General features: G+C 49.0%; 1 protein-coding gene across 1 annotated transcript in view; it reads right to left on the reverse strand.

The window, feature by feature from the left end:
• The window catches only part of SLC7A14 (solute carrier family 7 member 14), a 71,280-nt gene that overhangs the window by 22,537 nt on the left and 36,709 nt on the right, over positions 1-12,034 (reverse strand). Inside the window, exon 4 of the mRNA XM_075548912.1 lies at positions 2,096-2,242. Coding sequence (XP_075405027.1) covers positions 2,096-2,242 — 147 coding nt within the window. The remainder of the gene's footprint in view (positions 1-2,095; positions 2,243-12,034) is intronic.

Consider the following 12,034-nt stretch of genomic DNA (forward strand, 5'->3'; position numbering starts at 1 on the left):
CTGCTCCCAGCTCCCAGGATCTCTTCATACTTCATAGATCTAGTTCAATATCCCTCCCCTCAAACTTGGTCTAGATGAGTCATGGAAAAACCAGTCAGCTGGGGCTCCGCCAGGTCTTCGATGGCCATTCTTGGTCTTCTAATCAAGATGGACATCCAGAGCCTGAAGGGGAGAGGGTGGTGCCATCCTACAGCCCAATCTTGCTTATTTCTCAAGAGTCAAAATCCTCCAGTGAAGCTGTAGACTTCTAGTAAGAAGTGCCACCTCCCCAGCAACTGGGCTCTTCTCAGGAAGGCTCTTTTTGGAGCACCCAGTCCCTGAGGTTTGGGAATCTCAAGAGGAATGTCTCCCAGCAACTTTATCACTTGCAACTCCATTCTTGCAGGTGGTCTGGAGGAGGATGAGATGGAGTCTCACAGCACCCGGCCCACACGGGTTCAAGATGGGGAAAGGCTGCTGAGTACAGGGAAGCACCTTGCAGGCTAAAGGATCCTGTGCTGCTGTCAGTGAGGCCCTGGCCTGCTACCCCCAAGGTTAGTGGTTCAAATCACCAGCCACTGCTCTGAAGAAAGATAAGGCTGTCTGCTCCCCGATATATGTACAGCCTTAGGACCCTATAGGGGGTCAGAATAGGCTTGATGGCAGTGGATTTGGATTTGGAGGACTCTATAGTCTGTAAAACAGCATTTGAAGGAAGAATTTTGACCATGAGTTTTGTTGTGTGAGCAGAGAGGGTCACCTTCCTAGAAAAGCCAGGGGAAGGAGTCTTGGCCAAAGTGCCTCTGCTGCTCCTGGGCAGGCCCGCCTCCCTGCCGCCCCATCCCCACCCCCCACCACAGAGATGACCAGCTCTGGATGCGATGCGTCCTTCGCATGGAAGGACATAAAAGCTAAACTCACTGCCATCGAGTCGATTCTGACTCATAGTGACCTTATAAGACAGGGTAGAACTGCTCCTATGATTTCCGAGCTGGTAACTCTTCATGGCAGCAGAAAGCCTCGTCTTTCTCCGGCAGAGCCGACTCCTGCTTTCAAACTACTGACCTTGCGTTGAGCAGCACAATGCATACCCACTCTGCCACCAGGGCACCCATGGAGGTGCACAAAAATAACCGACTCTCAGCAGAAAGCTGGGAAGGCAACTGGATTTCTACAAACTACGCCTCAGGCTTTCCGCTGGCTTCTGGAACAGTCCTGCTTTGCAACTTGACTTAAAGAGCAGTTGGCCTATTTTCTTTAGGTGATGGTTAAAAATGCTTAAAAAAATTGGGTGGGAGGGGGAAGGAGTGGGGGTGGGGTGCCTCCACCCCCCCCCCCCCAGCTGCTGGCTCTTCCCTAATGATGGTGCCTGGATCAGAGGTGGGCCTTCAGGGTGTAGGGTTATTTGTGTAACCACAGGCCGGCCTACTAGTGGGTTCTCTCTACTGCCAGAGGCTGAGAGGGATGTCGGCCAGCCGTGGGTGGCTGAGTTATTTCTGAGACAGGGCTTGGAGAGTGGGGGATGTGAGATCAAAAGCGTGGGGGGTGCTTCAGGGGCACAACCCAGGGGAGACAAGCCAGAAGGCTTCCTTCTGAGGGTTCCTCTTAGAAGGGAAACCCGCAGAAGGGGTGAGTCTGGGCCCTGACAGCCAAAGGAGCAACAGCTGAGAGAAATTGCTCTTGTTCCCCTGACTCCCTGGAAGACAATGCAGTCTTCTCCCGCCTTTGCCAGAGCCCGGCCTCTGCCCGGCAGGCAGGGAGCGCTCAGAAGACAGAGGGGCATTGAGGAGGGCGCACAGAGACCCACACTGCCCCAGCTCGCACACCCACCCGTTACTGCCAGCCTATGAGCTGGGTGCCTTGGCCGGCGGCCCACTCTCTGCACTCTGGTCCCCAGGGCAGCAATGGACATTGAGATGGGGGCCTGGGCTTTTCCCAGGCTCCAGTCTGGGGTCCTCAGCCTGTGGCTGTAGAGAGCCTGAGACACATGTCTGCCAGCCCCCACAAGGACACAGCAAAGGACCAGTTCCTTAAGGAGACGGGAGCCGCATTTTAAGGTTAAGCGTAAAGTGTCCAGAGGCGGATCCTGGGTGGTTTCTAAGCCCTGGGTACTTACAGATACGTATGCTGTCAGGCAGATGACCAGGGAGGCGGTGATGGCGTAGGGGATGGACGTGTTGGGGTTCTTGGCTTCTTCTCCGGTGGTGGCAATGATGTCAAAGCCAATGAAAGCGTAGAAACACGTGGCTGCTCCTTGAAGCACCTGTATGGAGACAGCATTTGGCAGATTCCGAATGTCAGGACATCCTGAAATGTGGTCCCCACAATTGCCTGATGTCCCGCTGACCTGACTGGTGGCAGGGCGGTGCCACAGGCTAACACAGCACCACAGTGCCTAACGCCTCGGTTCTAGTTGCTTCAGCTGTCTAGCTATTAAAACACCCAACAGAGAAACCAAACTCAGGTCCTTCTAGTCACTTCCGACTTATCATAGCCCCACAGGACAGGCTAGAATGCCCCCCTAGGTTTCTGAGACTGGGACTCTTTACGGGAGTTTTGTAGCGGGTGGTTTTGAACGGCTGACCTTGAGGCTAGCAGCCCAATGAGTAACCACTATGGCAGCAGGGATACCTTTCTACCTCTGGCGCTGGATAACTCCCAGGTTTGTATAATGGCAATAAAAAGAATTATGCCCCAATCCAAACTGAGTCATTCAACAAAGCACTGCTCTACTCCGATTGGCCTCAGCGCCCCTCCCTTCCAGAGCTGCAGTGCAGTAAAAACTTCTAGCTCTTCAGAGGGTCCACTGTCTCTCAGGAGAACACAGGGGTTTGGTTTTCCCTGCTCTCTCGCAGTGGCTTATGCATTGGCCTCACCGTGAGGTCAGCAGTTTGAAACCATTTGAGTGAGGATGGGCTTGACGGGAGTGCCTTTGGTTGGGCTGGGTTGGTGCAGCAGGGAGGTCCAGCATCCAGTCACCTCTGCCTGCCTGTCTGTCTGTCTAACAAGGGTTAGACAGACGATTCCAGGCGTGGCTTGGACTTTAAAAGACATCTTTTGTTTTCCCTTTTAACTCATTCTTTTAAAAAATCATTTTATTGGGGACTCATACAACTCTTATCACAATCCATTAATTGTATAAAGCACATTTGTACATTCATCACCCTCATCATTCTCAAAACATTTGCTTTCCACGTAAGCCCGTGGCATCAGCTCATTTTCCCCTCCCTCCCTGCTCCCCGCTCCCTCATGAACCCTTGATAGTTTATAAATTATTATTTTGTCATATCTTGCTCTGTCCGACATCTTCCATCACCCACTTTTCTGTTGTCCGTCCCCCAGGGAGGAGGTTATATGTTGATCCCTGTAATCGGTTTCCCCTTTCCAACCCACCCTCCCTCCACCCTCCCAGTATCACCACTCTCACCACTGGTCCTGAAGGGATCATTTGTCCTAGATTCCCTGTGTTTCCAGTTCCTATCTGTACCAGTGTACATCCTCTGGTCTAGCCAGATTTGTAAGGTAGAATTGGAATCATGATAGTGGGGGTGGGTGGGAGGAAGTATTTTGGAACTAGAGGAAAGTTGTATGTTTCATCGTTGCTATACTGCACCCTGACTGGTTCATCTCTTCCCCAAGACCCGTAAGGGAGTGTCCAGTTGCCTACAGATGGGCTTTGGGTCCACACTCTCCCTCATTCACAGTGATAAGATTTTTTTGTCCTTTGATGCCTGATTCCTGATCCCTTCGACACCTCGTGATCGCACAGGCTGATGTGCTTCTTCCATGTGGGCGTTGTTGCTTCTCAGCTAGATGGCCAGTTGTTTACCTTCAAGCCTTTAAGATTCCTGATGCTACCTTTTAACCCATTCTTAATTTAAAAAAATTCTCTCATTTCTTTTAGATTGGAAAAAAAAGGAACCACAGTCCCTGAGCAAGTTGTATAGAGACTGTCTGACAACCTCTCTTCTGTGTCACGTTTCACCTAGAACACAATCAAACTGTATTTTAAAAATGTCAAAAACTCGGTGAAAACCTGGGATTGAGGGCTATATTGCTTTCTTCCCGAGAATGCACAGACATTTAAATGAGGTGTCTCCTCAGTGGCAGGCTCACCGGCCACTGAAAACTTGAAAAGGTGCCTCTTTGGCCATCTAGGGCAGGGGTTGGCAAACTTTTGAAGAGACAATCCTGTCCCTCCCAACAATTTAAAAGTCATTTGAGCGCTATAATTATATTTTTATAAACAAATGAAATCCTCATTGTCAGAATAATACCCTTTCCAATTTTCCTTCAGAACCACGCATACATACTAAAAGAACCCCATCTGGCTCAAGACACAGTTTGCCGTCCTGAACTGTAGGGGATGACGGAAGACACATTTGGGAACCTGAGCATGCTGGCTGAAGGAGCTCTCCCCCGGGGCCGGGCAGGGCTCATTGGAGAGTGTGGGCCCCGTTTTCTCCTTTCTCCCCACGACTGGTTTATAAATGAGGAAATTCAAAGCATGTAACCCCCAAATTTCACCCCCCCAAATTTCACTCTTACCATCCCCGCTGATTTAAATAATAATACCCACATAGGAAATATTAGAATCAGCAGAAGGCACCCTGGTAGCAGAGTGTCACTCACTGAGAATCCGCTGAGCTACGTACGACAAACTCAGAAATCCCAGAACTTCCAAAGCCGGTGAGCTCATCCGCCCAGTCCTGTTTCCTTGGGCTGCATTCCCTTCTGGCAGGGAGTCTGACAGGTGCCTTGAAAGCAGGCGCTCTGTGAAAGGTGCTAGGGAAACATTGTATCTTTAGGTTCTCTTCAGTTATGACCGTAGGTGACAGCTTCTGTGACTGTCATCTAGTTAGTTAGAGGCCCTCATGTCGTACCTTGCAGACATCTAGCAAGAACGATGCACATGGCTACTTCCAAATTAAAGTAGCAATTAGACATAGATCTTAATATTTGATAAACTAATGAAGAGGCACCCAATAGTGTGTTATATCACAATTTAAAATATTTTGCTAACTGTACTTCCATAGACTTGATTCCTTTGTAAATTCAGTTGTCTCCCAGTGCTTACTTAACCCCTCAGTTCTGGTCTCCTCTGCTGTCTAGCTATGGGCTGCATCATTCTTGTGTGCATCCCACGGCGATAAAAGAATTATGCTCAAATAAAAACGCAGTCCTCCACAGAACTGTACTGCCCCACAAGCCATTCACGCCCCTAACTTCCAGAGCTAGAATCATATAAAATCCTTTGAGATCTACAGATTGTCTATTGCCTTTAATGAGACATGATTTAATAATTAAGTTTTTCCATTAAAATATGGCTATCAAACGGGGGTCTCTAGGTTTGAGCCGATTGCCACGTGGCTCATCGTAGGAAACATTTAAGCCCTCGGGTCTGTTTTAGGAACTGGAGTGGAAAGGGATTCTCAAACAGAAGCAGCTCCTTCGGCTGTAGGCTGCGTTCACTCGTACAGAGCCCTTCATTTCAGGGCGTGGATGGGATGACTCGCCTACAGACGAGGAGACAAGACAGAGCGCACCTCAGTGCACCTGGAGGTTCAGGAAGCGTGTTTGTTTTTCACTTGGCTAGAAAATGCTTCTGGTCTTCAAGACTGGACAGATTGCTGGCACTTAACTGTCTTGATTAAGAAATGCCTTGCTTAAAGACAGATTCCAGAAAAGATGTTGTTTTTTCCTTGAAAGCGCGCCGCGCATGCGCGCACACACACCCCTCTTCTACATCATCCAGTGACCGGAATAAAGCCGTCTCACTGTCAATTTGAGATGACCCAGGGCTACAGCCCATACTGATTTGTTGAAGTTAGTGCTGCATGGAACTCACTGCCGAGGACAGGAGTGTCGGAGGGCTTTTCAGAAGCACTCCGAAGAAAATCTACCTTCAAAAAGGGGACATGTCTCTGAGCCATTCCATGTGAGGAACGGCTGGGACCTGGGGGTGTTTAATTGGAAGGAGAGAAGACGCAGTAGAGGCTGTGGAGGACACAGTCAGGCATCTGAGGGAGTGACCCTGGAAGTGGAGGCCCCCTGGGAGTGGCAGAGGGTATCCCAGAGCAGGTGTATACACGGGCCTGGTGGTGCTTGCGAGTGTAGACTTTGTGGCTTCATAGACCCAGGCTGCTTCTGCCATGCACTGGCTGGGTGACCCAGGACAAGGCCCTAACCTCTTGGATCCTCAGTTTAGTATTTAAAAGGAGATACTAATAACACTTAGCTTATAGGCTCTTATAGGGATCAGATGAAATCATACAGTAAACTGCAGCCCTTAGAATACAGGAGAGGTTCAGTAAGAGCTAGTTCTTGTCATAATGATGATGTGTTTTTCCAGGTTTGAAGAAGCAAAATTTCTTGCATATTATTCTTATTATTGAACCAACACATAGTTTCTAAGTGCTACCATGTGCCAGGAATTGTGCTTAACAATGTCGGAATTTATGACGAGCAAAGCTTGACCTCCTGGGGTTTGGAATCTGGAAACTATTGGAAAACCCCACATGTAAGCTGGACTGTGGTAATATGCAGCCCAAGATGATCCATGTCTGTATTGCCTGCAAAACCACCAATGGAGAGTCATTTTCTAAATGAGTAAAAGAAGAGACGGCAATTAGTGATAATGACTAGATACCAGAAAACGGACTGTGATCAAAGTGGAGAGAGAAAGACTAGTTTTGCAAAGAGAAAGCCTGCTAGCGGAATGTGGGGCTTGGCAAGCATTTATGGTTGGAGCAAGACTGGCGAGATCGAAGGCAGGCAGGCAGAGGTTCTGTGGTTCTACTCCATTCAGCAGGAAGCAGAATCCACTGAAACGATTTCAGTGAGGGTACGCTAGGCAGGGAGAGCGAGAGGGCTAGGCGAGAGTTCAGGGAGTCAAGGAAGGGACATGGGGGTGTGAGCAACTGGTACCAATGCCGAGTCACCTGAGTAGTCCCTGGCCTACAGGTAAAGCGTGGAATGGTTGAGTCCAGTGGGCCCTGGAAGTGTGGAGCAGGGCCTGCTCCGAAGGAGGTGCATTTGTAGAAGGATCTAGCTCGTGCCAGAGACTTGGTGTTGAGGCCAGTAGGGACAAAGAAGAAAGACTTTGACCTTTCTCTCGTCTTACTTTCTCATTTATTGTTAGTATCTCCTGTGAGCTCAGGCCACCAGGAAGGAAGCAGCTCTGGGTCTTTGAGAGACGAAAACAGGGCATAAAGATGCGGGGTAGAGGCAAGCGCAGAGTCACTACTGACCGCGGGCAAACGGAGCCCAGACTGGCAAGTCACGGATCAAACCAGCAGATCAAAGAGAAGATGATACAATTGGCAAAAGCAGTGAAACAAAGCCAAACCACCAGTCTGTTTGTGTGAGTTGGACAGTTTTCCCTCCTTGCAAGCAAATGATCCCCGATTGGCCATATTGCGAAAGAGCTACCAGGAGACACCATGGCTTTCCACTTCGGTCTAGCCAGCTCGCAGGTCCGGCCACTGGTATCTCTTGATCATGAGACTCTGCTGGCCATGGGAGCGTGTGCAAGGCGAGGATCTGTGAACGAGACTGCTGGCTAAAATGTGCTTGTGTGCCTGGTGTCTGCGTTCATTGTGCATGATGCTCATGGCCACTTACTGTCTCACAGTCGTCAAAAAAGAGCATTGCCTGTTTAATTTGGTGACGCAAGCAGAACTTCCTTCCCAAAGCAGTGCTGCTGCGGCTCCTCAAAGGAGTGGTCCGGCCCTTCCCTGCGTGAAGGGGCAGTGCTCCTCCGTGGCTCGAGGGCAGCTGCTTAATTAGTTGTCAAAAGCCATGTCCCTGGTGGCCTGCTCCTCAGTGTGTGAGGTCCCTACAAGCTGCCCTCCCCCCTTCCCCGTCCTTCCCACGGCTACTGATGTCTGAAAGGCATTTGGATGAAGCCGTTTGCCCGTGTTTTGCTTTGGCCAGCCTGCCAGATGCCTAGGAGATAATTAAGCCCTTTTATACAATTCGCTTCCAAGGTAACAAGACACAACTCCGACTTCAATAGACTTTTCTACCCGCCTCCTGTCCCAGCTCTCTTAGCAGCCCGTCCAGAGTGTCACAGACAGGGGAAGGTGCGAATGGCTTCCAACCAGTGGATTCAGATGTGGACAACATGAAAAACAACATTTTCCCTGGGAGGCTGTCGGCATTCCCTTCAAATGCTTGCGACAGTCCGTTTTCCCGGGGGCTATTTGTGCTGGTGGAGTATCATGTTTGGTTAGAGAAAAACCATAAGATATCATCAAGAACAAATAATATAAAGGGAGTACACATCCAACACCGCGCAGGGGCTGAGGCCCTGCAGATGGACGCCGGTTCAGCCGCGGGCCAGCAGTTACTTGATATAGGGGAGAATGCTTGTTTTTCTTAAGCTCTTGGAGACCAAAGAAATAGTTGACCCAGAACCTGTAAGTGAGTAAACCATTCCTTAAGACATTTTCTTTGGAAACAAAGGATTGGGACAGGGGGAAACGGAGGGCTTTTGAGAGGCCCACAGCCAGAGGACACGTTAACCCTTGCTTAAGACTCCAGAATTGTGCTTATAAATCACTCCCGAGATGTTCTCTCACTCACTGCCATCGAGTCAGTGCTGACTCAGAGCGGCCCATGGAGCATTTCTGATGCTGTCTCTGCTTACTCGAGTAGAAAGCCTAGTCTTTCTGAGGAGCTGATGGTGGTTTTGAACTGTCGACCATGCAGATAGCAGCCCAGTGTGTAACCAATACACCAGCAGGGCTTATAAAGCATCGCCAACAGTTAAAGGTCTACACAATGGGTTCCTCCACCCTATCTACTTAAAGGAGGCTAAAGAGTAAAGTGGATTTGAACTCCTTACTAGCCCCCTTGTTCAGGGGTAGGGGTCAAGTTCCCTACGGAGGGAAGCAATTCATGCCATGCCACCAAGGGGGCAGCATGCTTTTGTGGACTGTTGCTAGGTAACAGCGTGGGGAGTGTGTTTATGACCCGGATGGAGGACATGCTCATGGGAGGACATTAAAACAAGAGCTACACGCACAGTGACTGTGCTGTGCCAGACGGGGCAGGGGCCCTATAAACAAACTTGAGAAGGAACGGGCTCAGGCCAGTTCACTAGGGAGAGATGTACTGTTAGGCAGCTTAGCCTAGGGAAGTGGGAAGTCCATTGACGCATGCCCAGGAGAGCCAGCAAAGGACAAAAGCTGGATTTTCCCGCCGGTGGGTTTGGATGGGCGTTATACCTGGAGCAGCCCACCTGGACCGGGTGATTGCAGTTCAGCCAATGGGATCGACCTGGGGTCGTTCACCACGCCTCCCCCCCAGGAACCCTTGAAAAGGCAGGGACCGAGAGGGAGAGGGGTCTTTGTCTTGGCTTGCTTGTGCGGTCTGGTCGTCTTCGTGGGAGGGGAGAGATCCTTGTGTGTCCGGAGCAGTCTCTGCCAGGCCGCATGGTCAAAGGAATCCTATGGGTGCCGCGTAAAACCTGATACTTCTTTGAACTTTCATTAAATTCACTTGGATCACGAGCCCGGCTTCGGCGTGAAATCTTTCTCGCGTGGAGCCAAGGACTGAGGTTGGAATTTAGGCCGGAGAGCGAGACCTTACAGTACTATGCAGAAATCCAAGGCGTGTCAGGTAGAAAAAGAATAACTCAAACAAAAAATAATCTGCATCGTCACACTAGGCTCAGATGATACTTTGGGTCGCACCCACCAGGACACACATTTTGAGTTTACCGCAGTGATGCCAGGTCTATGACACGCACCTCCCCAAATGTTCAAAATCCCAGCTAAGCTGTCTTGACCAAAGACGAGCCTCCTCCGAGTGGTGGGTTTGGGTTGGAGGGAGGTCACTGGGCCCACTCTGACCCTGGGGAGCAGTAGAGTAAATACAGGCTTGGGCTCACTCAGGACCGGGGCTGGATTCTGGCTCTATTAAACAGGAGCTGGATCTGTGACCTTAATTTTCAGCTGTTTTGATGTCAATGTGGAGATCGCTGTAGTTATCCTGCAGTGCTGTTTGTGAGGATGACATGGAAAATACACGTGAAAGAGCACATCATCAGGGGAACGTGAAATACCAGTCAGGAGGGCAGCCTTCCTTTCTTCTCCTGTCTTTTCTATGAAAAGCTACTGAGAACTCGGGGTGGTGCAGAAACCAGGAATCCTTAGGGCTTCGCTGGTTTGCTCCTCCCTCTGTGAGGTGAACCCCTAACCGACAAGAGATGGGGAGCCCCCGAAGAGGAAGAGATCTGCAAAGACAACAGAGTCTTCAGAACAAAATACAAGGCGAGAGGCGATCAGTCTTGGGCAAGGTTTTCAGGACAGGTGAAGGACATAGCCCACGGCACACACGAACTCTTTCCTGTCTTGACGTGGGCCTACAGGGGAGAACATGCCATCAAGGTGAGCCGTTGGGAGGATTTTGGAAATGAAACAGGAACTGAGTCATTCTTAGAAGCTGTCACCTCGCTTCGACAGGATGTCTTATCAAAATCTACTCAGGCTAACCCATGTGTACTCCACTCGCGCTGGGCCAGGCACATTACACAACGGAGCTTCAAAATGTTCCTGGAAAATTGCCATTTTCTTTTTCTTTTCCTCCCTCATTATTTTTTAACCCCTTTTTCCCACGAAGCTGCCCCCTCTTTCCTTCTAAGGGAAAGAGAATAGACCAGCTCTTCCTGCTCCTCCAGCTATGAGGTACTCTGACTTGTTAAAAATGGAAACATCCTATCAATTACCCTGCTATTCTTTTTCCTTAAAAAAAGAAAGCCTCAAAAGGGATTGGTCGGGACACAAGGTACTCAGGGCAGGGGGAGCACCAGGTTACACTGCCCTGGGCAGGAATTTCAGCCTTGCCTTTGGCCAGCTGAGCGATGCCGATGCCGGGTACAATTATCCAACCCTCTGAATATTAGCTTCTCCTTTGTAAGTTGGGGATAACAACACTTGCCTTCAAATTTTATTATCAGAACTGAATGAGATGATTGCCATGAGGCAAGCAATTAATCAGCACCAGCTATTACCAACCATGACAACATGTACCGAAAAAGGCCACAAATGCATTGTTCTGTGCAAACATTTGGTGCAATTCGTTTTCCTACGTGATAGATGAGAAAACCGAAAAGCATAGAAGTTGACCAATGGCCGAAGTATTCACAGTAAGTTCATGACTCACTAGATTTTCATATTGTGAGGAAAATGGTGAGAATATTTTTGTGTACTCAGATGAAAACTCAGTTGAGTTTCGGGAAAATGTTCTTTTTTTTTCAGTCTGATAATTTGTTATTTTTCTGATGTGATAGGAAAGGAACAATTTGTATCACAAGAAACACAGACTTGCGGATTCAGAACGGGGTCAACAGTATTTCTTTGTCTCTTCTGGTTTGAACCAGTTTCAGCATTTATTTATTTCAAGGAGAAGGGATGAACTTGGTTCTATGGAATTCTTAACAGATAAGCAGAAGACTAGCAATCTTTGTGCTTATTTTTCTGCATTGAACAGTGTGGCTTGGTTCAGAATAAACAGAAGTTATTTTGAGTGTTCTCCAAGATTGATTTCTGATCCCTGGATATCTTGGAGGAAAACCAGTCTAAGCAAAAGCTAAAAATGCAGAACTGATTCAGTTTTGAACTTACTTTCTGCTACCAGTCTCCGCAGGCTCTCCTCTCTGGGCCTGCATGTCTTCATCTGTTAGTGAGGGGACAGGATAGATGACCTTGACTTCTAAGATCCCTCCCTGCTCTAATTATCTGATTTATGTTCTACCATTTAAAGAGAGAGAGAGAGAGAGAGAGAGAGAGAGAGAGAGAGAGAGAGAGAGAGAGAGAGAGAGAGAGAGAGAGAGAAAGGATGGGCTGATGAATTCTCGCAAGGATTTTTAGCTCTTGTAGAGGAAAAAAACAAAACAGGTGAAATTTAGACCCACTTTTCAGTGGAAGTGATTTGCACCCGTGGCTTCCCTGATTTTCTTCAGCATAAACGGCACCTCTGGGAGGGCTTCTCCACCGGTTCCTCTGGTCCCTCTCACTCTTTTGCCAACCCCTGGACCAGGGCTGGGCAA

This window comes from Tenrec ecaudatus, chromosome 4, assembly GCF_050624435.1.
Source record: "Tenrec ecaudatus isolate mTenEca1 chromosome 4, mTenEca1.hap1, whole genome shotgun sequence".
Classification (NCBI taxonomy): Eukaryota; Metazoa; Chordata; class Mammalia; order Afrosoricida; family Tenrecidae; genus Tenrec; species Tenrec ecaudatus.